Raw genomic sequence first — 27,987 nt, 5'->3', positions numbered from 1 at the left:
CCTCAATATGCATCTCTTCAGCTACTCCCTGATTTGTCACGGCACACCCTCCAGAAACGCCGTAATTTAGCCACCATCACTAAGGCACTCCGTAACCATCGCATTCTACACAGGTGGAAGTACCCGGCTACGCTCTCAATCACCCATAACGGCACGACCACCACGGTCTCCACTATGGAAGAAGGTCTGCATATCCTCAGGCAATGGGGAATCTTGATGGAAGCATCCCCACCTCCTATACAGGTTGACCCTCCTCAACACATGCAGGCAGAATGGCAGGTGGTGAAAAGAAAAAAAAGCGACAAGAAACATGCTTAAATGTCTGATCGCTCCTACTCATTTTACTAAATCTTTACGTCTACACTCCCCCAGTGCAGGCACACTTGGAAATTTTTCCAAAACCCCTCAACCTTATTGAACAGTGCTTATGGATCAAGAATCCCCCTGTGGATTCTCCTATCACCCTGTAACCTCTCTTTTTTTTCCCTTTAACTTGTTTTGTTCTTTGTTTTTTGCTGTTTTTATGGATCAACAACTTTCTACAGAACCATGCCCACCTGCGACATCATGGAAAGTAACCTACAACATCTGCTTTCTAACTGTCCGCTTCAAGGGATATTCTAGAGGCAAAACCAGCCTGGCACCGCAGTCATTCATCGGCCGTGAGTACTGTAAATCCTTGACGGTTAGCATTCCCTTCAACATGTCTCATGCCAGTTAAAATATTTTCCATCAATGCCCATGGCTTAAACCATCCAGCCAAAAGAGCATCTCTTTGGAAAGAAGTTGACTCTTCCCACTGTGATATTCTATGTGTTCAAGAGACACACTTCCATCAAGAAGCCCCACCTTACTGCTCTCACAGAAACTTCCAACACTACTTCTTCTCCAGTATGAAAGCGAAAAAGAGAGGAGTCATGGTGGCCATTAAGGACTCTGTATCGTTTCAGCTTCACTCCGAAATATCTGACGAAGCGGGCCGATATCTCATACTTGTATGCAATATCAATTCCGCCCGTTATACTCTGGTGAATGTGTATGTTCCTAATACCAAACAAATTCACTTTCTCAATAATTTGATGAAAAAGGTTAAAAAAATTCAACAAGGTTCCCTTATAATTTGTGGAGACTTTAATATTACTCCCGATCCACACATGGACTCTACCTCGTCCTGTTCACAAAAATCTCCTTCTCTACGTGCTTTCCTACGATCGCATGACTTATTCGATTGCTGGCGATGCACGCATGCTAGTGAACGAGATTTCACATTTTATTCTCATAGACATTGTGTTTACTCGAGGATTGATCTGGTCTTGATGGATAAGTGGTTGCTACAAAAAGTATCTCAAATTCAAATAAATAACATTACGTGGTCGGACCACGCCTCTATTCTCCTGACACTTGGGGATAACTACCCCACTAATGGAGCATACCTCTGGCGCGTAAACCCCCAAGTGATACAATCACCAACCACCAAAAAAATATTAGAGAACCACTTGTCTGATTACTTCCAGATCAATCACTCTTCCACTAATGATCCGTTTGTTTTATGGAATGCTCACAAGGCATACATTAGAGGAATATTTATTCAATTGGCCTCGAAACTCAAGAGACAGAGACAGCAGCGGCTTGACACCATACTTGCAGATATCAAATCTCTAGAGGAACTAGATAAAAAACATCCTACACGCCAGAATAGTACACGACTAACTAATCTCCGACATGACCTCAGACTAGAACTACTCCACTCCTTTGAACAAAAAGAACGACGACTCAAAATGTCATACTATTCGACCAGTAACAAAGCTGGAAAGGCATTGGCTCGCAAATTGCAAGGCCAACGCTACAAAAATAAAATACCTTACATCCTAAGCCCCTCCTCCAAACAAAAAGTGATTGACCCTCAAAGCATCGCCAATGCTTTTAGTGAATACTACAGTTCCCTATACAATTTAAATCAAGACAAACTTCTCAACCAACCGTCACAAAACGCCATAACTGATTTCCTAAAACACATTGACCTACCGAGTCTATCCACTTCACAAATCCAAGCCTTGAATTCCCCCTTCACATTATCTGAGTTACTGAAAGTTATTGACACCCTACCTGCTAATAAATCACCAGGACCGGATGGCCTGACAGGGGAATATTATAGGAATTTCAAACAATGTTTAGGTCCTCATCTCCTCAGGGTGTTTGAGGCCGCTGCTGTCTCATCTTCTTTTCCTTCTGAGATGTTAGAGGCTTTAATAGTAACGCTGCCTAAACCAGGGAAGACACCGGATGTTCCTCAAAACTTTAGACCGATTTCATTACTGAATACTGACCTGAAGCTTTATGCTAAAATGATAGCGTTAAGGCTCATTGACATTCTCCCCACTATAATTGACCCTGACCAATGTGGATTCACCAAAGGCAGACAAACATCTGACGCTACCAGAAGATTGATAGATGTGATTCATATGGCCAGGAAGAAAGGGACGCCTTCTCTGCTTCTTGCTCTGGATGCAGAGAAGGCGTTCGACAGAGTACATTGGACATATCTCGCAAGCACTCTGGAAAAATTTGGTTTTAGGGGTCACATACTATCTGCCATACTATCCCTCTACTCTACACCATCAGCCAGAGTATACACCTCAGGTATGCTATCTAAACCTTTTAAAATCACAAATGGCACCCGCCAGGGATGTCCCCTCTCCCCACTCATTTTCAACCTCTTGATGGAACCACTAGCGTCCAGCATCAGACAAAACCCTAATATACAAGGCTTTCCTATTAATTATCGTAAACATGTCATCAGTCTCTTCGCAGACGATGTAATCCTCATGCTAACAAATCCGGTGTCTTCTCTGCAACACGTGTCTCAATTACTACACGAATATGGTTTAATATCGTATTACAAAGTGAACGAAACCAAATCTTACATATTGGATCTTGGTGTAAAGGCAAACGATAAATTACTTTTGCAAAACAGATACCCATATATCTGGGAATCCCATGAAATAACTTATCTAGGTATTAAACTAACGTCCCGCCCTACGCAACTATTTCATGCTAACTACCTTCCTTTGATACGCTCTTTAAATACGAACCTACAATCCATAAGCAAACACACATTGTCTTGGTCCGGTAGGTTGGCCGCATTTAAGATGCAACTTCTGCCACAAATACTCTATATATTTCGTACGGTTCCTATTCCAGTTCCTCGACAGCACCTTAAAACTTTACAATCTACACTTTCTAGATACCTATGGGAAGGTAAAAAAGCCAGAAGCGCGCTCATCAATCTCCGTAAAACCAAAACAGCAGGTGGGGTTGGCCTACCGATTTTTGCTGACTACCATTTAGCTGCAATCCTGGCACAATTAAGAGGGTGGTTTCCCCTCCACCAACCACCGCTTTGGTGCGCTATTGAACAATCCACAATACCAGGTGACAACATATATGCATATTTGTTGGCTTTTGTGCATCTTAAATCCAAACCTCCTGACCTCTCTCTCCCGATTCTAGCGACACTCAGCTCATGGAAGACATTGATAACCACCAAATCTAGATCATCCCCCACCATATCCCTGCCAATCCCTCTATCAACACTGGCTCTGTTGATCCCAGATATATCCGTGGCTAAATGGGTAGAGAGAGGAATACAATGGGTTTCAGATGTACACTCTGGCCTTAATGCTAAATCGTTTGATGATCTACAAAAATCCTATGACCTACCTACTTCAGACAGATTTCATTAATTCAGAATTGCCTCTTATCTTAAAACACATGACATCCAATACAAACTATTCTGGCAAATTCATGTGTACTTAAATGCCAAGCTACCTCGTAAAGGAGGTATTTCATTATTTTATACTTATCTTCATGATAAAAATATATTTACCAAAACAAACTCCATGTTAGCATGGGAAAGAGATCTCAATGACTCCTTTTCCCCACAACAATGGCACAAGGCTTTACAACACATCCATTCAGCCACCAAAAGCACCAACCTCTGGGAACTCTCACATAAGATCACACAACGATGGCATTTCACACCCTATAGATTAGCTAAGTTTGACAGCTCCACACCTTCCACTTGTTGGAGGAATTGTGGGCAACCAGGCACTATCTACCACATCCTATGGGGTTGTAAACACCTGACCTCCTATTGGTCCCACATCTTCAACATTTTACGTCAAACTACAAATCTCAACATAACTAACACCTCTTCATTGGCCATCCTAAATATAGGCATAGAACACATACCACCATTGTATAGACAATTTACTACCCACCTATTCCTAGCTGCTAAATTAGTGATCCTAAGGAAATGGAGATCATTGGATCCACCAGACATAGAAGAAACGGTAAATACCCTATCTTTGCATTACACTTATGAAAGGATGTTAGCATCAATTAGTGGAAAATACGACACTTTTCTCCCACGCTGGCAACACTGGATTAATTGGTATAACACCCATCGCAATCCACCATGACACTACTCACTACTACTAGAGTGCATGACATCAACCTTTTTTGGCTCCCCTAGAACCTTAGCCTCCCCTTTCCATATGGTTTCTGAACTGATCCTGTATAATTTACGTAAGAGTTACTTTTATCTAGTTATGAGCTATACGCTCTTGTTATATAAATACTAACAGATATAAAAGGATTAACACTGATGTGGACATGTAGACATGGGGGGGCTGTGCCTCCGCTGAGTCACAGATAGTTCCCATTGGGGTGGCTGGCGGAGACACATGGCCTCTCCTGCCCTGATCTATTCCTCATAATTAACATGCGATACTGAACAACAACCTATATATATATCTGTTAACCTCTATTATTTGGTTTAATTTTTTTTTTTTATTATTTTCTTATTCTCTCTTATTAACCCAGTTTACGATATCTCCTGTAACTTGTAAATGCGATGTATATCTTTGTAAACTGACAAAATTCTGAATAAAAACTATTTAAAAAAAAAAAAAAAAGAATTATTAATAAAACAATTAATATCCCAGTCGATGTTTAAGCCAAAAGGTACATAGGATTTCATGTCAAAAATACATCTCGTTTCAAGCCTGGAGATGGCCCTAACTTTATTTATGCCCCTCCAGTGGAGTTGAAGTTTGTCCAAAGCTAAAAACAGAGTCTCTTTAAACTTTTTATCATGGTGTTTAGCATAGTGTCTGGACAGGTTATGTTTACTGAAACCACGCTTGATGTCCCCACATTCTCAGACAAACACACATGTAGAGCTCTCTTTGTGCATCCTATGCACTGTTTGGAGCATGGACACTGTATCATATACACTACACATTCCGTAGAGCATGTAATGAATGACTCTATATTGTATTATATATTTGTTTGGGTCACTTATATGTATACTTCTTGGCCACAAGATGGCAAAATTCCCTTCCTTTTGCTTTTGGCCTTCCTTTGGCTTATCCATTAAGCTTGCATAGGCAGCCAGCAGCTGTTTCTGTTTCCATAATTTTATATAGAGTGGCCAGTATCTAAAATGGAGCTGTGGGACTATTTAAACCTTAAGCGTAATGACAGCGTCACTTGGCCAATCCCCAGACGACATTCTATCATGACGGAACGTGTAGGGTGGAGCCCGTGACGGTGACATCATTATGTTTTCTCTGAGGAGATTGATGGGAAACAAATAGCAAGTGGAAGGAAGCCTTTGGAGACGCCGCAATCTCCATCTTTCATCTACAACTCATTATGTTTTTAAAGGATGAAATATCTTGTAAGTGCAATTCGTTTGGCTTTTTAAATTACCTTTTATGAATTACTACACTATGGGATCATTTTCTGCTTTTGTCTTTTCAGCACCACGATCTTAGTTTCATACTGCAGACGTTGGAATAGGTTTCTGGGATACCTGGATTTCCCTGTGCCTGGTGAGGCTACCTTATGGTGGTCATCTGTAGTCAGTAAGGAGCGCTAATACTCACTTGGGTGTGAATTAGCGGGGAGCATTGATAGCTTCAAGAAACTATTAGATAAGCACCTGAATGACCACAACATACAGGGATATACAATGCAATACTGACACATAATCACACACATAGGTTGGACTTGATGGACTTGTGTCTTTTTTCAACCTCACCTACTATGTAACTAACTTGGAGACTGGAACTGTTTGCACTTCTTTTTTTTTTTTTGGAGTTCTATCTTCACATTTTATCTGGACCTTTATTGATTTTTATTGGATTTGGGACTTTGCTTACATATTTTTCTTTCATTAGTGACTTTTTTTTTCTTTTTATTTCCATATATGTTTTAAAACATCAAATTATGTGTTTTTTATATCTTATCACGTATCACTTTTATAATTTTTTAATGGTATCTGCCTTAGTTTTGTTAAATGAGACTTAATTTCATTATCATTTATATGCATTGGTTGTTTCATATCCAATTAATTCATTATTTGTGGTATCACTGTTAGCAAATCATGTGTGGTATTTGTATTAGTTTTCTCAGTTGAGAGTTTTTTCACCAATATATTTTTTTTGATCAATCAATTTATTATTCCATTATATTAGCGCTGCATCTTCATTTATCAGATATAAAACATCATAAGAATCATATGACGAACAGATTGAATAAAAAAATAGAAAGAATTAGAAAATTAAAACCCACATTTTAGAAAAAGTTAGGAAAAATTAGACAAATTGTCTATCGGGTTCACTTATAGCAAAAAATTAGGATGCAATTTACTCATTCACAAAAATGTGACACACCCCATTCATGGTTGAGTCCTACAGGTTTCCATGTACCCAGATGGAAGATCCAAAAAACCTCCTTTTTATACAGAAGTCTGAACTTATCGCCACCTCTCCTGGCTACCATGATCTTTTCTACACCTTGTATAGATACAGCTGAGGGGTCTCCTGGATAACAGCCATTGAAATATTTAGCTACATTGGTTGACGTTTGGCGTTGTTGACGTTTGGTCTTTGGTTGGTGTTTGTTATCTGAGGAGCCATCTTTATAGATGCAATCGAGAGTGATAAATTAGGCCATTTAAAATCAGTTTGCCCTTTCCTGGCTGGATAATGAGGCCCCTCCTCTGTAGTTGTACACTGATGGTTGGATATATCTATCACCAGGGATGTTGTCTTGAATTTAAATTGTATAAAACTGTGGCTGTATATTGTTACTAATTATTGATAATTATCCCTCACTTTGTTGTGAGGAAGCAGGCGCTGACCCGAGAAATGCGTTGAATTTTGATATCCCAATGTCGACCTGATTAAAACAATGCAAGATGTACCTAATAAAGTGGTCGGTGAGTGCATATATTTATGTAAACCTTCAACACAGGCATACTTTATTCTTGTTGTGGATTTTGTACCATTCTTTTATTGATGTAAAAAATATTTTTTTTTTATATACATGTGTGTTTTGGCTATATCCACAGTATATATATATATATATATATATATATATATATATATATATATATATATATATATATATATTTGTTTTGCTCCCCTTTAAATAACCTTCTTTCCAAGTTACAGGGACATTGGCTTTCTGGTAGGATCAACAGATAGTTTCCTGTACTTACAAAAAATGTGCTTAGCTTGGAAAAAGGAAATAAAAAAGGAAGCCACCATACCTAAGGACTGCTAAGCCTAAATAAATAAAAAAACATTTCCTTAAGTTTAGACATCCTTCATTGATTTTAAGCATTCAAATAAAAAAAGAAGCAAAAATGTCATATTCACCTGCTCCTTTTAATTGTTTTGCACAGAGCAGCCCCGATCCTCTTCTTCTCCGGTCTTCCACTGGCACTGCTAGCTCCTCCCCCCACCAAGTGCCCCATAGCAAGCTGCTTGCTATGGGGGCACTCATCCATGTTCGCTCCCAAGCCAACTCTGCGCATCTGTAGACCCTCAAAGTGTGGCTTGGCCCTGCCCCCCTGCTCCCTCCCCACACCACTGGCTGTGATTGACAGCGGCAGGAGCCAATAGATCCAGCTGCTCTGTCTCTGCCAACAAGGAGGGAAAGAGCAGGGAGAGCTGCTGCTATTGTGCACAGTGCTGGACATAGATGAGGGTCAAGTAAGTATGAAGGGGGCTAAGGGGGGGAGCTGCACACTGAAGGTTTTTTCCTTAATGCATAGAATGCATTAAGATAAAAAAAAGGCTTCTGACTTTACAACCACTTTAAGTGTGAAGTGAGCTAAAATAAAGTCATGTTAGCTTCAAGCATCCAATCATATACATTAAATCAGCATTATTTTAAATGAATCTGCATACTTGTATATTTGTACTTTATATTACACTTCAGAAAATCTGTTTTATCATTTCATTGTTTTAGGTATTAAAAATAACTCAGCTTTCAGTTAGTCCATCGTTCTACAAAAAAATGAATGTATATTGTTACTAATTAGTGATAATTATCCCCCACTTTGTCCTGAGGAAGCGGGCGCCGACCCGAATATGTTGGATACTTACATGTTTAATTCTTTTACCTATAAAGGGAATAAGAAAACAATGATCAGTAATTATTATATTAAAGAAAAACATAACACTTTTATATATTCTTGTTGCCAAAGATGGTGTGATTAGAGCAGTGGTTCTCAAACTTTTTAAGATCAGGGTATGGAAAATTCTTCCAAAACCTTCCATGCCCCAACAGTAAAGAATAAAGTTCATACTCAAACAATAAAAGTACGGAAATACAAAACATGTATTGAAATGCTGGAAGGCTCTGGATAAGGTTGGTGTCACTATGGGGGAAAATGGAGGTTACGGAGGGGGTTCGAGGACTCTGCAACAGACTTGGTGGCCCTGTAGGGGTGAGGGACAGTGTTGGCGGTGGAGAGCACTATGGAGGGCCAGAGGCTGTGCAGCAGACTGGGGGGGAGGGGCACTGTGGGAGGCATTGTGGATGTTGGGGGTGCTCAGGGGGCCTGGGGACACTTTAGGCCACTATGGGAGGTTGGGGTACACATTGGGAGCTGGAAGGCACTGTGAGAGCTTAAGGGATCAGCAGCTGGCTGAGAAAGCAAGCCATGGCCTGGCACTGGGCTACAATCTGGGGGTTAAGAACCACTGGATTATAAAACTAAAAATGAATATGGTAATCACATTCTTGTCCTGAATAAAGATTTGAGCCAATTTAAGGGAAGCTCAATTAATTAAATTTATTATACATTTGCACACTGAAATATTTCATTTTGGAATTTCAGTTTGGTCCAAAAAATAAATTTATTTAGTTACTCTCGAAATTCATTTTTTTTTCTTTTGTTTAGTTAAAAAGTGCATTCGTATGAAAACCTGAATTAATTAAGGTTGAATCTTTCAATTGAAGGCTTATGGTGTCTGTCGGATGTTCTAAGAAGATTAGACGAAGCAGCTAAACTGTACGACGCCGCGATCGTACATTGCCAGTCGAATGCTCCGCCCACAAGCTATAGTAGAATTCTAATCTTCTATCTATCTATCTATATGGAACTGTTGTCGCAACCATACGAAAATATAATGGATACAAAATAAAGCATTTTTTATTGCGGATCTTTTGGATTTTGGATTCTGCTGGTTCTTTATCTTTTTGTTAAAAAGAACATGAAAATATGCAAAATTCGGGTAAAAATGCATTCGGACGATAATGTCTAATATTTATGAGCATAAAATATTATTTCTGTGGTGACAGCGAGACCTATATGGGTCATTAGGTATAAATCTTCTTAATTCAGTTATAAATAGAGGATATAACTAATTTTGAAATGTACCCTCTTTTCTTCAGAAGTATACTTTTTCTATTTAATTTAAAAGTTTTGACAAATACAGTCACCTACTATGACAACTAACCTTTGGAAAGCTGACTTATATCTAGGTAGGTGTAGCAGACATCTTGTAGATCGGGGTTATTTCCTGGAGAAAAAATCACATGCAGGTGAGTTCATAGTTATTAAACAGACATTACAATGAAATCAAAGTAATCCTTCCTTTGTCATGTGCTTATGTCCTTCAAATTATACATTTACAATATGTAACACAGCTTTTTGTCCCAGGACCATCAAGATTTAAAAATAAAACAAAACTTTCCATGGCTATGTACAATTTTTTTAAATTACATTCTGATTTGTAGTGATTTTGGTAAAAAACACCCTGACTGAAGTTTTTCTGACTATTGCTTATTGATATTCTCTATTTCATAGAAAAAAAAAGTTTTAGTGTATGTATACATATTTTCAATAGAAGTTTTAATGAAAAAATCAATAAATACACACACACAATACCAGATCGGTAAAGTGTGCATCCCGGATGAGCCCCCAAGGAGCCCCCCCAATAAACAGCAACAGCATTTAATTAACGACAGGCATTTGGTCAATCAATATAATTACTTAGACAAAGTTAATACTAAACTCAAAACAAGATATATGTGCAGCAGACTAATATACAGGCAAAGCATATTGACTATGTATACCTGTTTTGCCTATTTCACAAGGCAAAGGGCAATATGCAAAATTAAATTAACAATGACAATCAGTTGATATCTTTAATTATAATGATCCTTCTGCACTGATGATAAGTGTCATGGGATTGGTTCCTTGAGTAAATGCATTCTAAACATTATAATCGAGTTTTCCATTGTCCTGCCTAATCTGTATTTTATTACTTTATTTTTTATATACTTTATTGTATTCATCAACTAGACTTTTTTAATTAATTAAATAAAATGTTTGTATTCTTAATGCAGTAAGCCCATGGTAACCAACTAAAATTAACTGTGCAAATCCAACCAGTACCAAGATATTCTTATTGGTTGGGATGAGGATAGGGCCTTTTTTCAACAAAGAGGTCTTATTATTACAGTACCTGACCGCAAGATTGTATTTCCAGCACAATACCATCGGCGACAGGGTACTGTGCATGTCGCGCTGGCTCACTCATCGGGAAAGGAAAACTTTGTTTTCCTTTCCTGATGAGTGACAGGCACTGCTGACAGCTGTCTGGTATGAATCCTGAGGGGGAACGCCGCGCCAAATTTTAAATGAAAAAAATGGCGTGGGTTTCCCCCCCCAGGGGCATACCAGGCCCTTAGGTCTGGTATGGATTGTAAGGGGAACCCCCTACGCCGAAAAATTGGAGTGGGGGTCCCCTCAAAATCCATACCAGACCCTTATCCGAGCATGCAGCCCGGCCGGCCAGGAAAGGGGGTGGGGTCGAGTGAGCACCCCCCTCCTCAGCCGTACCAGGCCGCATGCCCTCAACATGGGGGAGTGGGTGCCTTGGGGGAGGGGGGCACCCTGCGGGGCCCCCCCACCCCAAAGCACCTTGTCCCCATGTTGATGAGGACAAGGGCCTCTTCCCGACAACCCTGGCCGTTGGTTGTCGGGGTCTGCGGGTGGGGGGCTTATCGGAATCCGGGAGCCCCCTTTAATAAGGGGGCCCCCAAATCCCAGCCCCCCACCCTGTGTGAATGAGTATGGGGTACATGGTACCCCTACCCATTCACCTAGGGAAAAGTGTCAATAAAAAAAACACAGCACACAGGTATTAAGATTAATTTATTAGGCAGCTCCGGGGTCTTCTTGCGACTTTGGGGGGTCTCCTTCTGACTTCTCCCGGTGTTCGGCCCCTTCTCCGGGGGTTCCGCCTCTTCTCCCGGGCCCCGCCGCTATCTTCTTCCAGCACTTTTGCCAGCGAGGGGCCTGGTCTGCTGCCGCTGTCTTGCCGCCGCTGTCTCGCCGCCGCTGTATCGCCGCCACTGTCTCGTCGATTCTTCTCTTCTCCCAATGTTGACACAACACTCTCTCCGTCTGGAATGCTTTGTGCGAGCTGCGGAGCCATTTATATAGGCGGTGACCCCGCCCCCTTGTGACGTCATGGTCCCAGCATGCGCAGGGACTCTGGGGTCAAGCCATCTCGGTGCTGGCTCCTGCGACGGGGCTCGCAGGTGTCAAATCTCGCCGAGAAATGCGCAAAAATAAAAAGAAATATCGCAGTCACCTACTGTAGGTGAACTTTGCTTAACCACTTGCTTACAGGGCACTTAAACCCCCCTCCTACCCAGACCAATTTTTAGCTTTCAGCGCTGACGCATTTTGAATGCCAATTGCACGGTCATACAACACTGTACCCAAATGAAATTTTTATCATTTTTTCCCCACAAATAGAGCTTTCTTTTGGTGGTATTTGATCACCTCTGCGGTTTTTATTTTTTGTTAAAATGGTGCCTGAACCTTCATTTCATTTTGAAAGGTTCTAATTAGTAAAAAAAAATACTGCACTATAAATGAATTCTAATTACCTGCTGTAGGTATTGCTTGATGAGGGTCTTGATGTGAAAACTTTTTTCTTGTTTTACATTTCCAGATAAGAACAGCGGAGAAAACAATGACCACAAGACTCCCGATTACAGCTGCAGCGATTACTGCCACGGGTAAATCATTATCTGTAAGAAACATGTTGTATTAACTTCACAGAATATTACAGCTCTGCAGATTATAAAGGAAAGAAGACTTTTAGAAACATTAAATTGCAACAAAGGGGGGCTGGGGGGGTTGTGCTGACACCTAAACATTTGTCACCTTAATGTGAGGAATGACTTTAGAGTTTACAACCCCTTTAAGGTTGTTTTTTATTTTATTTTATTCATTTATTTGGGGGGGGGGGGGGTGATGAGGGTGATGAGGGTCTTGATGTGAAAACTTTTTTCTTGTTTTACATTTCCAGATAAGAACAGCGGAGAAAACAATGACCACAAGACTCCCGATTACAGCTGCAGCGATTACTGCCACGGGTAAATCATTATCTGTAAGAAACATGTTGCATTAACTTCACAGAATATTACAGCTCTGCAGATTATAAAGGAAAGAAGACTTTTAGAAACATTAAATTGCAACATGGCTTGTGTAGCAATTGTATATACTATATCTTTTTTCTCTTTGCCAAAGTGGAGTTAACCTTTAATGCAAAAATATACGTTGTAATAACCTTAACACGTAAGCAGATCTGTAAAGTGTAACAAACCAATGGTTGATTTGGTAGAAAGTGTCCAAAACTCAAATGTCACCTTTAGGGCTCATGCACACTGCAGAACAAAAAAGTGTCTTTTATTTTATTCCCTAGGGTGTCTGCTAAAACAATATATTTTGGGGGTTCTGAGTAATTTTCTAGCAAAAAAATGATGATTTTACATGTAGGAGAGAAGTGTAATGCACACGGTCGGACTTTGTTTGGACATTCCAACAACAAAATCCTAGGATTTTTTCCGACGGATGTTGGCTCAAACTTGTCTTGCATACACATGGTCACACAAAGTTGTCGGAAAATCCGATCGTTCTAAACACGGTGACGTAAAACACGTACGTCGGGACTATAAACGGGGCAGTGGCCAATAGCGTTCATCTCTTTATTTATTCAGAGGATGCGTGGCACTTTGTCCATCGGATTTGTGCACACATGATCAGAATTTCCGACAACGGATTTTGTTGTCGGAAAATTTTATATCCTGCTCTCAAACCTTGTGTGTCGGAAAACCCGATGGAAAATATCCGATGGAGCCTACACACGGTCGAAATTTCCGACAACACGCTCCGATCGGACCTTTTCCATCGGAAAATCCGACCGTGTGTACGGGGCATAAGAATTGGCCTGGGTGGCAAGGGGTTAATTACCATAAGTAAGTAATATACAAATATATTTATATATTGTTTTTAAGGTAATTAACTATATTTTCAAAAACTGTACTCAAGCAGGTGGCTTAATGGACAAATTACTGAAGTTTGAAGTTAGAAGTAATTTCACAGTAAATAGATAAATAATAAATTATAAATAGATTATCTTCATATAGTATAATAATATATGATTTAGCTTGTACCTTTTCAGCAGCTGCAGATTCTCATTCTCCCTCTTAACTGTGTGAGAAAAACATGGGATTGTGGGTAAATCTTAAACCCATAAACACGTTTTTTCCTTGTAGATAAGTGGGCTGGGCTGGAAGGGAGTATTTGACTTTTAGACACACCCTCTTCTTTGACACTGCAGTGAGAGGCGTGCCTCCACTGCAGCATTTTTATTGGACAGCTGGGGCTAATGGTACTTTACCATTGGTCCAAGACTCCAAGCTGTCCATTGTGCTCAGTGCCTCTGACAAGAAGTGAGGAGAGGCACTGTGAGCTCATCCTCTCAGTCTGCTGCAAACAGAGTGTCCCAGCTTGTATTTTAACTGGCTGCTCTGTAGGCAGCTTCTGACAGGCTGCGCAAGGAGGCCCATATCTCTGGTACCATAGGTTATAGGAGCCCCAAATTTTGACCAGTGGTGGGGTAGGACTTCAGATACCAATCTGGGGTCTCTGTGACCCCAGATAGCTGAACTACGACTCTCCAAGTTGATCATTTTATTTTTATGTTCATGACAAGTTAGGCTCTGCCTCACCTGCCTCCCCTGACTGCACATCCCTGGTGTAATTTTATATTACCAAAATGTGACTGTACGGTGCTGCCACAGTAGTCTTTTTTTAGCAATTTATTGAGATTTGGTATGTTCCTGTATACCCTACTTCTTTATAGTGTTAGATATATCAGCCCTTAGCTAGGAACTCCCTTCTTCTCTGTGAGTCATGTTAGTCGCTCTTTCTGCAGAATCAGGAGGCTTTTAGATCAAAATGTCTTTTCACCTCCAAGAAAAAAAAATCCTTTGTGCCAGCTTGGAATAAGCTACAATGGATTTCACATTTGCATCATCTTGGTGGGTTGTGGATCTTGTCAAGTCAGCAAGTTGCCAAACTATCTCTACAGACTGGGTCTCAGGAAGAATGTCTTTTTCATAAAGTGAAATTTGAGAGAGAATCGGTGATGACGGGGAGAGTGCGAAAAAATAATTAAATAAAAAAAGGAAGAATATGTAAAGAGCAAAGGCTTGTTTGATTCTTCAAGCTTACTGTGTATCTGCGTTATCTGGATATAGATCTCATCACTCATCTTCCTCACAGTGTCAAATGCTGTCCTCACATCACAGGTATAATTCCCAGAATCCTCCAGCTGAGATGACCGCACTCTGTATGTATCAGATACATTGTATCCCCACACAATGCGTCTATCTCTGTAGAAGGCAAAGTACAGCTCTGTGCCGCCTCTGAGCGGATCCAGTCTGGTGTCACATCTCACCGTCATCTCATCTCCTTCTATTACCCTGGATGGGGTCACTTTTATTTTTGGAAGAGAGAAGAGCTCTGGAAAAGGAAAGGATGACAATGATTGGTCAGTATGAGTCCTAATTCCTCAACATGTGACTGTCAGGGAATAAAGAAATGAAAAGTGTGTATAAGGCTAAAGTATCATTGGAACAAAGCCATTCTTTTAGGTTTACATCCTCACCATATATCTGTATATAGAGCCCATCACTCATCTTCCTCACAGTGTCAGACCTCGTCCTCACTTCACAGGTATAATTCCCAGAATCCTCCAGCTGAGATGACCGCACTCTGTATGTATCAGATACATTGTATCCCCGCACAGTCCGTCCATCTCTGTAGAAGGCAAAGTGCAGCTCTGTGCCGCCTCTGAGCGGATCCAGTCTGATGTCACATCTCACCGTCATCTCATCTCCTTCTATTATCCTGGATGGGGTCACTTTTATTTCTGGAGGAGAGAAGAGCTCTGGAAGAGGATATTGATAGAAATGATAAATTATGGGAATACATTATTTATTCTCTAAATGTTGATAATCACACATTGATGTGCAATGGATGTAAAACAATTTCTATCCATGTTTGACTAAGTTGATCTGTATCCACTACAATAATACATGTCAATAGAGAACCCAGTAAGGACAGCTTTGTCACAAGTCATTTATTCTACCTGTATTAAATAATAAAATGCAAAGATCAAAATAAGAAATAATCATCCATGCATTAACAGCGCTAAAAAATAACGGAGTATTTAGTGCAATTAAAGGACAAACGAATTCCACACGTAAACATCAATTCATATGTGACAGAGTCCAAAAAAAGTCTTTAGGAAAGATGTGGTACTCCGTGACCCCTCAGAATCTTAGGGAAGCCTCAAAGCCTGAATACCGTCACCGAAAGAAACCCCGCGCTCAAGTGGTTCTCGTTGGTAATGCACTTACCACAAAGGAGCTATAAAAATGCCTTGTATCTCCAAACACTATTAGGTGGGCTACTATCCTAGAATCGAATCCTTCATGGACCAACACCAGTGGGAAAGGTTAGAACCTGATGTCTCCTTATAGTGTGGGATGAGTTTCTGTCCTTGATTAATAACAATTGTTTCTTAGGTTGGCTCATAAAGTACACTTTATGTTCAGAGAGTGTCACTCTCACCGCTTCCTGATGTTGTTAGCTGCAATGAGACCCAGGATGACACGTGCTGAGACTGACAGACAGGGGAGCTGCGTGGTCACGCTCTAATGCGTTTCATCATCACATCTTCTTTGGAGGGCATGGCCACGCAGCACAACTCGCCCTCTATATTTGCCCAGCAAGTGAAGAATTAATTCTCCATCCCCCAAAAGTGAATGGCGCCAGCACAGACCCCACTGCGTCCAACGCCAGTCAGCTCCACACTGCAGCCCTTACAGAATATCAGGACTGCAGAAATGTGCACATAAAAACATTGCATGTCACGCTCCGCAATCCCCGCCCAGTCAACCCTGCACAGAAAAAAGGCACAGCGAGCACAGCAATGCTGGATTAAATAAAACCAAAAAAAATAGACCAGTTTAAAAAACTTGCATGGTGGCCAGCAATTCCACACACGTTCTCACATGGATGAAACAGCCGCCACCCTATCTCTAGTATGTCCGTGACCACACAACCAGTGCAGTACCCGTACTTACATGGGTGGGTGACAAGGACATTTGTGCACTTAAAAGAAGATACCAATGCATACATCAAATAAACATTGATAATAGATTGACATTAAAACCCCAAATTGCAGTGCTGTCATACATAAGGATGCAATCACAATGCAAAAATATCTTTCCCGCATCTCAAACAGCACAGCACCACAAACATCAATATAAGCCAAAACAAACAATTAGAATTAATAAGAAAGAAATACATGAATTTGAAATATATGAAGCTTGATACGAATAGATAAAAGAGACAATTATCATTTATGAGATGACATCATAAAAAAAAGGGGAATCATCATAGGTGAGATGAAAACATACTCCCTATAACACAAAACCCAAAGAAAAAAAAAAAAAAAAAAAAAAAATATATATATATATATATATATATATATATATATATATATATATATATATATATATATATATATATATATATATATATATCACAGACACTCTCGAAGAAGGGCAATTCAAGAATTAATAAATATTTTATCGTAACTGAGTACAAAAACCAAACTTATTTCGATTTTGGGGGTATGTCTTCAAAATATCCCTATATAGTGGTTATAGTAGATCAAAACAAGAAAAAATTAGGCTAGCAATCACTGATGAAACAATTTAAATCCAGGTCGATATTCATTTCATTAGGACTCAGCGTATTGGTCAGATAGATCCATTGAGTTTCACGTCTGGACAATTCTCAAACGATGTTTGCCACCCCTCCATGCGGGGTGTACCTTGTCTATTCCCCAAAACTTCAAACCCGCTGGATCCCTGCCATGTTTCTGTCTAAAGTGTAGGGACACACTAAGGTCTAACCAATCAAAATGTTATAAATGTGACCCGGAAGTGAGGGGGGAAAAGATCTGCAAACGTGCACAGCGCTGGATGGAATGAGGACCCAGGTAAACAAAGGGGGGCTGGGGGGGGTTGTGCTGACACCTAAACATTTGTTACTTTAATGTGAGGAATGACTTTAGAGTTTACAACCCCTTTAAGGTTGTTTTTTATTTTATTTTATTCATTTATTTGGGGGGGGGGGGGGGGGTTGAGAAAATTACAGCTGTAAGCTCATGGGGGTTAGAGAAGCACCTTTAATATTTTCATGTAAACATTCATTTTTATTTCAAAAAAATTAAAAAAAAGCTTAGAAGGATTATATCTCTTTCCAGGTGCACTTTTAGTGTATAAATACAAGGCCATCTATCAGCGGAGATTTTCTGATAAATAAAGCCATGTAATGATCACATCAGCACTGACATCGTTTTGGATTTGAAAATAAATAAATAAATAAATTAACAAACTAAATAACTAATAAGGATTAAGGAGTAGGAAGGACCATGGTTATGAGAATAGACTAAGGAAATTAAAAGAAATGTATTTTTTTACATACTTTACATTTAAACAAATGTTTCTATGTAGTAAGGTACTGTAGTGTGGTAAGTTGGGCTGGTTTTCCCATTAGGCACTGTAGACATGTGCCTACAGGCACCTTTCCTAGAGGGGCACCCGTCTGTACATGGCCAAATCTAGGGGGTGCTGCGGTGGGCTGAGCCCCCCAGGTTTCAGTTGTCCCCCCCAGGCCGCCCCAATGAACATTGTACCCACGCTCACTGCAAGTCCAGACAGGATAATTGTCAGCAAAGAGAGAGCTGGGGGGAGGTGCGAACTTTCTGTGCTCCCCCCGCTTCTGTCAGTGGATCGCTCCTCCATACAGCGGATTACACAGATCCTCTTAGATCACACAGTACACGGCTTGATCCCCCGCCCCCTACAAACATTTCCGGGAGAGGAGCAGTCATTGTAGAGGTAGGGGTCAGGGAATCAAGCCATGTACCATCCAATCTAAGAGGATCCTGTGTTATCTGCTGTATGGAGGAGCGCTGTTATCCCAGATCTCTCCTCACTGACACTTCTCCTGTCTGGACTTGTATCGGGTGTGGGTACAATGTTCATGGGGGGCGGCCTGGGGGGCACTGAGAGCCTTCCAACTCATTAATACTCCTGTAAGATTGGAGGGGGCTGTTAGTGCTGGGAAGGGAAGGGTAATGGGGGTAGGGTAATTTGTGTTAGGAGGAGGATGGGGATGGGCGTATGTATTAGGGAGCAGAATTGGGGAAGATTTGTGCTAGGAGGGGAGAATTGGGGAGCAGGAATTTGCGCTGGGAAGGGTAATTTGGAGGGGGTTGTGCTAAGAGGACAGATTTAAGGGGATTTGTGTTGGTGTGGGAATTTGTGGGAGAGGATTTGTACTAGGAGGGGAATTTGGAGGGGTTTTACATTAGGAGGGGGGATTTGGAGGAGAAGATTTGAGCTAGGAGGGGGATTTGTGGGAAGAATTTACACTAGTAGTGGGGATTTGGGGAGGGGGGAGTTTACACTAGGAGGGGGATTTGGGGGAGAGGATTTGTGCTAGGCAGGGAATTTGGGGAGGGAACTTACACTAGGAGGGGGATTTGTGGGAAGGATTTACACTAGTAGTGAGGATTTGGAGAGGGGGGGAGTTTACACTAGGAGGGGGGATTTGTGGGAGAGGATTTGTGCTAGGAGGGGGGATTTGGTTAAGAGGATTAGTGCTAGGTGGATAATTTGGGGAGAGAACTTACACTAGGAGGGGGATTTGTGGGAAGGATTTACACTAGTAGTGGGGATTTGGGGAGGGGGGATGTTTACACTAGGAGGGGGGATTTGGGGGAGAGGATTTGTGCTAAGAGGGGGGATTTGAAGGAGTGGATTTGTGCTGGGAGGGGATATTTGGTGGAGAGGATTTGTGCTAAGAGAGGAGATTTGGACTGGGGAATTTTTGCATTTTTGTTTGGGGAGCATTTGAACTTGTTTGGGGTGAGCGTGTTGATTAGTACTGTTATTTTTTGGGTGGATTTTCAGAATTCTCTGCCTATAGGCTCCTGAGATGTAAATCAGGGCCAGTGAATGGAAGAATAACACAAGGAGGGGGTGAAGATTCAAGAAATGGGGGGTGACATGGGTGATAATTAAAGTGATTTTAAAGCTTCATTTTTTTTATTAAATAATACACATGTTATACTTACCTGATCTGTAATAATCTCTTTCCTCCTCTTCTGGGGTCCCCTGCTGGTGCTCTCGGCTCCTCCTCCCTTCTGAGTACCCCCATAACAAGCTGTGTGCTATGGAGGGGTTCATGTGATTACACCCCCACTGTCCATAGACACACACCCCACTCCCTTCTCACGGAATATGATTGGTTGCAGCAGGAGCCAATGGCTGCCTCTGTGTCCTGTGATTGGAGGAAGAGATGAGAGAGGACTGCTGGTGGGGTCAGTGCTGGATAGAGAGAGGTGACAGGTAAGTGTTTGGGGGAAGCACAGAAGGGAACGTTCTTTTACCTTAATGCGGAGAATGCAAATCTTTAGTCTTTACAATCACTTTTCTTCTTTTTATTTCTGCAACAAAGTCACTTCAAAGATCATATTTTTATGGGAGTTCACCTTCCTCTGGATCTACTAATATTTCTAAGAATACAGTTTAAATAGGACATTCATTTACCTTTCACAGAGATAAAGAATTCATCTGAGCGCTCCATCACATATGGACCATCCTTGCGTTGGAATTCTTTAGTACATTTGTACAGTCCAGACTGACTCCTCGTTATATTAGGAATATGGAATGTGGAGTCAGATTCTGATGATTTTATCTCCTGATCATCCTTGTAGAATTTTGTGTTTATTGCATTATAAAATCTAAAATTATGACATCTCAGAGTCAAGGGGTCTCCTTCATATATGGCAGATGGAGGTCTCTGCAGGATGACAAAATCTGAAATGTAATAAAATGATACTTTAGGTTGTTCTATTCACACCCAACAATCTGTAATGATGGAGATGAGATGGATGACTCACTTATTATAACATTTAGGAAGACGGGATCACTGATATCACCACCGATGGTCCGGCACTGGTAATCTCCTCTGTCCTCCACTCTTGAATATGTTATATGAAGTCTCTGTTGATCTCCAGGTATTGGTCTCCTATCTTTGCACCAGTGATAGGTCCGGGGCTCCTCTGGTACAGTAGACGGCACATCACATGTTAGAGTCACATTGTCATAGTATATTATATTCCCCCAGTTGGGTGTGAAGGTCACCACAGGTTTGATGGCCCCTCCTATAGCAGAAAAGAGATCACACAGAACACATAGAGAGCACAGTGTGCAGCAAAACACAGAGAGGTGATCACATCTTGTATGAGAAAAAAAAATCATTCTCTATAGAAATGGGAATGTTTATAGTCCTGGGCACAGAGATTTTCCCACACGTTGGTAAATTTTTATTTTAAACAATGAAAACTTCTCCCCTTAACCTCCCTGGCGGTATTCCAGAGTGTGGCTTGGGGTGAATTGTCAATACCAAAAGCGGTAACCCCGAGCCACACTCGGGATCACATCACAGGATCCAGGTACAGCTTACTTACCTTGTCCCCAGGATCCCGGGATGTCTCCCCACAGTGTGCGGCGGCTGTGTCTCTTCTCGATCTATCACAGTTCGGGGCTCTGTTCCCTACAAGCGTTGCGACGCACGGGGATGGAGCGCGGCGCCAAATTCAAAAAGTGAAACACACACTATACATACATTACACTGTAATCTTACAGATTACATTACCGTATGAAATAATTGTACATCCCTTTTGTCCCTAGTGGTTTGTCCAGTGCCCTGCATGCAGTTTTATATTATAAATATTATTCTTTCTGCCTGGAAACTGGAGATTGTCCATAGCAACCAAAACCGTCCCTTTACATCAAAAGCAGTTTTAGACCATCTAGAAAACAGCGATAATGAATTAGAATCACTTGCAGAATTGAGCGATGGTGATTTGTGGGGAAATCCGTCATCAAACACTGAAAGTAACGACAGCGACAATTCTGCAACTGAGCAAATTTCAGTGTTTTTGATTTGATTACATTATTGAATATTTTTTATTATTATTATATTATTATTTGTTATAATTATTTATAGTTATTTATTATATTATAATTTATGATTTTGTGTTTCAAACTTTATTATACCCGAGATGTCTACTAGACTCTTGTTTGGGCAGATTTAAGTGAGTTAGTCATAAGAATTACAGGCCTACAATATATAACGCCAAATTTCTATGCAAAAGAATTGTACCGCTTTGAGCATCAAAAATCTGATCATTGAAAATGAACAAAAATGATCATTTCACCAGGGAGGTTAAAGTGATATTAAAGGCAGATTTTTCTAAAATAACAAACATGTTATACTTACTTGCTCTTTGTAATTGTTTTGCACAGAGCAGCCCAGATCCTCCTCTTCTCAGGTCCCTCACAGGCACCCCTGGCCCCTCCCTCCTGCCAAGTGCCCCATAGCAAGCAGCTTCCTATGGGGGCATCCAAGCAGGCCCATTCCCAAGCCGCTGTCCTGTGTCCATTCACACATGTAGCACAGCTCTACCCCACCCCCACTCTCTCCTCATTGGCCCATTTGCTATGAATGACAGTAACAAGAGCCAATGGCTCAGCCAATGAGGAGTAAGAGACCTGGGAGAGCAGCTGCTCTCATGTACATCGCTGGATCGGGATAGAGTAAGTACTGTAGGTCTAATGGGAGAAGGGGGGGCTGCTGCATGCTGAAGGTTTTTTAAGTTCATACATAGAAGGCATTAAGGTAAAAAACCTTGAGGGTGCTGGGAACTAGTGGCAGTTGGTAGTATATTTTTTTGGGGGGGGGGGGGCGCCAACCATGCACTCACATCCACCCCCCGGTTGGTCATCCAGCCCCATACTTACCCCATCTAGGATGCGGGCAGCGCTTCCTCTGGGTGCAGGCGGTGACTTCCACTGCGTCTCCTACTCCTAATAGGCAGCCAATAGGCTCACTTCACCTCTCGGCCAATTGAGTGACGGGTCTCAGGACTCGTTTCCTGATTGGCCAGGAGGTGAATCAGGAAGACATTAATGAATATTAATTAAAATGCAATATCACATTAATATTCAAATATCACAAAACTGGGTGGGCTCGGGGCACAGTTCTCTGCACCCGAGCCCATCCATTTTTGAAGCCAATTAGAGCCTCAGGCTCTAATCATGTAATTCTAAAAAATAAATAAATAAATAAATCCCCCCCACACACATAGAGGATGATTGGGCCAGTTGAGTTGACTGTGGATGCATACAGGCCGATCGAGCTGATGCAGGTCTGGACACTTTTAAATGTAAGCGCATTAAACTGGATGTGTGTTTAATGGAAACGTTTTTAATAAATGTACTGCACAATCATTTCATAATTCGTTTTTCTGGGCTATTTATCCTATTTAATCCCGTGGGCATGATTGGCTGTATTGGTCTTTATGACCATCGGGATCTGGTGGTCTATATTACTACACATGGTGGAGCACCATTTGTTTGGGAGTGGAAACGTTTTTCATACCCAATACACACTCTGCAGTGGATGGGATTAAGTGACTCATTGGAGTAACACAAGAATTGCACAGAAGAACTTCATGTGTTTTTTTTAACTTCCCTTATTTTCATTTTCATTCTAAAAAAATAAAAAAAAAATCTATTTTTTTCAAATGAAAATGTTATTGTTATAACATGGACACAGGGATTGAAGTGTTTTGGGCATTTTTAGTAATTCTGTGTGTTTAACATTTCACGTTGTTGGAGAAAAATTATATTATTTTACATTTGGTTGATCCAACTAAAGTAGATTTTTAGCACAAATATTGAAAATGTTAGGATTTTTTTGGCCTTAAAGGGATTAGTTCCTTACTTTACCTATTCACTCTAACCATGATTATTGTTCCGAAAAATATTGTTCTCACCCCAGTGTGCATGGCGATATGTAATGATTGTAGTGCAATTTACATTATCGTGTGTAGGTGCCCCCAATAGATACCTTTATGTTTCCATGTGTGTGTGTTTGTGGTGGTGTTTTTTTTGGAGGGGTTGTAGGTGTGATTTTGAAACCAATTAAATAGCAAGTGAGGGGATACCTACAATTTTGAGAGGAAAGAGAGGATTTTTTTTTAATAAGGCTACTTTCTGGTGTCAACCATCTAAACTTTCCCTCCCTGAGATTTCCTCTGACTTCCTGTTATGTCTACGGGACAAGGAGAAAAATCTCTCCAATGAGATTCAGATGGCGGGAAAAAGATTGAAATTTAAACCCTTCCCTACCTATCCAAAAAAAAGGTTATGGCTTCAGATTTACTTTATTATGTTACTTCCTTTAAAAAATTCTAGAGGAATTATATCGAAATATATCATTATAAACATCGGATGGATCATTAACATTTCTGCCTTTTTCTGATCTATTTTGCTCTTGTTCACACATATCTGAAAGCTGACAACTCCCTTTCTCTTAAAGTGGAAATAAAGTATTTTAATTAGTTTTAATCTAATTTTCTTTGATTCGAAATTCGTAATTTTGTTAGATAACGATTTTCGTTTATTCGGTACACTACTCGTAATTTAGTAATTGTTACTTCTGTGAGATTGCCTTTTTTGCTGATTCGTACTTTCCTAGGAAATAAAGAATAATAATCCTATGCTTGCTTTTCTAATAAGTCCTGTACTTACTCCAGTCCACTCCCTCAGTCACGAGACTGGATTCAGTCTCCTCCTCAACTGAATCTAAAAAGATTCAGGAATGCAGTGTGACTCAGACACAAAAGGTAAGATGATTGGCTAAAAAAATTAAGTAAGATACATCACTCACTAATACACTGCCCATTCGTAAGAACGATTATTGAACACAAAATTACAAACATATGAAATTATGAACATACATATTAAGATACACTTACACTGTCCATTCAAAAGAACGATTCGAGAACACGAACAAACAAAATTATGAACAGACGAAGAAATGAAATTACGAACACACGAATGAAAATACGAACATACAAAATTATGAAAAGACAAAGGATTGAAAATATGAAATGTAAATCATTCGTTATAGATCTCTTTTTCTTTCTTTTACTGTTTCGGAGTTTCGTACTTCGATAAGTTTGTCTGTTCTTAAGTTCGTATTTTCGCGTGTTCGTTATTTTGCTTATTCGTAATTTCGTAATTTTCGTATTTTGGTTCTTTCAGCTATTCGGATGTTTGAATTGATCCGAATGTACGAATACTAACAAATTTGTACGTAAATCTATTTGTTACGAACCGAATCGCACATGTCTAGTTTTAAACACACATTTCTAGAAGGAAGACTTTTATGGTAAAACAGACTCTGTGGGGTTGATTTATTAAAACTGGAGAGTGTAAAATCTGGTGCAGTTGTGCATAGTAGCCAATCAGCTTCTAACTTCAGCTTCTTCAATAAAGTTTTGACAAAAAAAAAAACAGGAAGTTGATTGGTTTCTATGAGAGATGCACCAGATTTTGCACTCTCCAGTTTTAGTAAATGAACCACATTGAGGTTGCTAGGATCTGATATTAGGGAAATGTAGTTCTCTTTGGCTCCTCTGTAATCTGTGGAGAAGTTGTTGATTGTTTGGGACTGTTCTGTGTTTCAAAGGCTGCAGGTTTGATTGTTTATCCCTGTATTCCGGAGGATTCTAGAATCATAGTGGAATGTAAACTCAAATGAGCAGTCTGAATATTTATTAGGTGGTCGAAGAGTGCACAAATAGTCAGAGGGCCTTTTCTAAGCCCTAGTTCTAGTCCTGGTTCTAGTCCTGGTTCTAGTCCTGGCTCTAGTCCTGCAGGAGGAGTCCTGAGCCTGAGGGGCTCTGCCCCGTTGAGCAGATTCTGGAATTTTGCTGCATTTTCTAGAGCTAATCAAGGGACTCCACCTAAGGATCTGGTCTGGAGAGCTCACTGAAGAGTGCTGGATGGAAGTTGAAAGGGTCTAGCTGTCCGGTGGCATTGTGACAATTAACCTCTCCCTCACTGTAGAGTGTCTGGTGGAGGCAGGAAGGAGGCATCTGGTGATCCTTTCACACTATGAGTACTGATCTAAGCTCAGAGTCTTAGTGACTGTATGCTGAATTCCTTTTGGTGAAAGTGCAGTGGTAGCTCAAACTGAGATCTTTTTTTGCTCCTGCAATAAGACTATTCAGAAAGGCTTAGCAAAGTGAAGTGTCCTCCTGCTATCATTCAGTGTTTCTGGAGTATCTCATATCACCTTACTCACAAAAAGACATCCCTAGACTGTTGTAATGGACCGGTGCGAATGAACTGTTGCTGTGTGTCTGGCTGCTTCTGCACTTGGGAAAGAACCAGTTAAATTACATCGGCTCCAGGGGGGGTAGTGCTACATGTCTTTTCTTTCATATAAGATTATTTTTACAATTTTCTTCTGATTGTACGATGAGCCACACATGCTATAGCTGCCGGCAGTGATCAAATGAAAAAAAACCTGGAGACAGGTTGATCGATAGATCAACTTCTGACAACAAGACTGCTCATAGATAGATCAAAATTCATCCTTTTGCAAATTATGGCCAATTCTCACTCACCACAATGTGGTTCAACTTTAAGCAAACACCACCCTGGTCTATGTATGTAATAATGATTGGTTTTTATCAAGCAGTACTAGTTGTATCCCCCAAAAAAATGTTTCCAGAAAAAAGGCTTTTTCTTGTCTTTGACTGGAGACAGACACCTTGGCATTAAACATCTACAAACCTAAATAAAGAGACACAAGCCACAGAAAGACTTTTTATAGTTATAGCTAAAGCCATCACCTATGGATAAGTAAAAATTGTCTAGTAGTACCACAGTTTGCTTACAGGACCAACAGGCCCAAAAACAAAGACACAAGCCACAGGACGATGTCTTGGTAAATAAGGAAACAAAATTGTGTCCATCGTAAAAAAACACTTAATAAGATTAGTTCTACTACTAGTCTAAGCCTGGCCTTATATGTTGCAATGATTCCACACAACTATGCCCATCTTCCCACATCATTTGGATGTCTTGTTTGTCTAGATTTCCCATTGACTTCAATGCATTCAAAAATCTAATTCCTTAGAAATTCTATCAAATTTGAACTTTAAAAAGTTTAGCTGTATTTAAGTTCAACCCAAAAATAAATCTCAGTACTATGGACCTTTCCAACAAGCATTTCTGTGATATATTCAAACAAAAGTTTAATTTCAATTGTGTGCAAATTTTGGTTAACCCGCGCTGATTTTGAAAAGCCTTCTAGAAAATGGTAATCAATGACCCAGACTTCTTCACATGGAAAACTTTAGGCTCACGTGGATATTTTTTATATTATTAGTGATATTTATGGTATCGGTTTTAGTTCTGTACTCACCAGATTTTCCCATGTTTAAAGCTGAAAATAAAAAATGCGCTATTTAGAAAATATTATGTACAGTACATGTCATTATGTATTTCAGTCATTTTGTTCTTTTCCAATTTCAGTGAAAATGTTTACAATTCTAACAAGAATATTTTTATGATCCCGATTTTCTCATGTCAAAAGAACATTGGAACTGTCACTCTTTCTTCACAAATACACATGGAAAAACTAAAGTATGGTTTGGTGAGGTTGGATTAAGCAATCAGACCTTATGTAGCCACTCCACAATAGTGTAGGCATCAACTGCCCTCATATTCGCCCCATAAGCCCCCTTATAACAGTGACTGGACATGTTAATTTACCCTTCAGATCTTTCCATACTTCCATCATAACCTTCTTACCAAGACTCGTCTTTTATGCATTATGCATCCACCATCCAACTCACCACCATCACTTTTATGAAGCTCTTTTTTTTATCATCGACTTCCTCTTCACCCTTGTTCAGTTCAAATCAAACAGCTATCAGACTTTGAATTATGTATTCACCTTGTCTCTAAACCAGGCACCCTCATTCTCACCCTTATGGAGGGATCAGACCCCCACCCCTCAAAAGCTGTATAAGCTGTGAATGGAAGCCTTCAAGTCTGTGTGACAATACCACGAACAGAGCTTACAATCAATACTTATAAAGCAGCACTAGTCAACAGATGCAAACATAATAAGTGTATCTTATGTAGAGCATCCAACTGGTCATAGAAATGAGATAAGTTGTGTATTCCACATAATCTCAAAGAAAAGACACTCAACCAATACTCAGATAATATAAAGAATAAAAACCATTCTACTTACACAGGAACACAATGGCGAGGAAGACAGACATGGTAGCCGGGACC

The 27,987-nt window shown here is 40.3% G+C and overlaps 1 protein-coding gene across 1 annotated transcript; it reads right to left on the bottom strand.

Moving 5' to 3' along the window:
* Positions 1–809: 809 nt before the first annotated feature.
* Positions 810–27,974, bottom strand: LOC141116696 (low affinity immunoglobulin gamma Fc region receptor II-b-like). Its single transcript, XM_073609087.1, has 8 exons — positions 27,944–27,974; positions 27,107–27,127; positions 20,718–20,981; positions 20,365–20,634; positions 12,268–12,411; positions 9,822–9,884; positions 8,463–8,479; positions 810–1,067 (listed from the first exon to the last, which is right to left on the bottom strand). The coding sequence occupies exons 1-8, from the start codon at positions 27,972–27,974 to the stop codon at positions 810–812; spliced, it is 1,068 nt and encodes a 355-aa protein (XP_073465188.1).
* Between the last annotated feature and the right edge of the window lie 13 nt (positions 27,975–27,987).

Source organism: Aquarana catesbeiana, linkage group LG13, assembly GCF_042186555.1.
Source record: "Aquarana catesbeiana isolate 2022-GZ linkage group LG13, ASM4218655v1, whole genome shotgun sequence".
Taxonomy (NCBI): Eukaryota; Metazoa; Chordata; class Amphibia; order Anura; family Ranidae; genus Aquarana; species Aquarana catesbeiana.
Note: the sequence above shows the minus strand (reverse complement) of the source record. Positions and strands in the feature narration are given on the sequence as shown.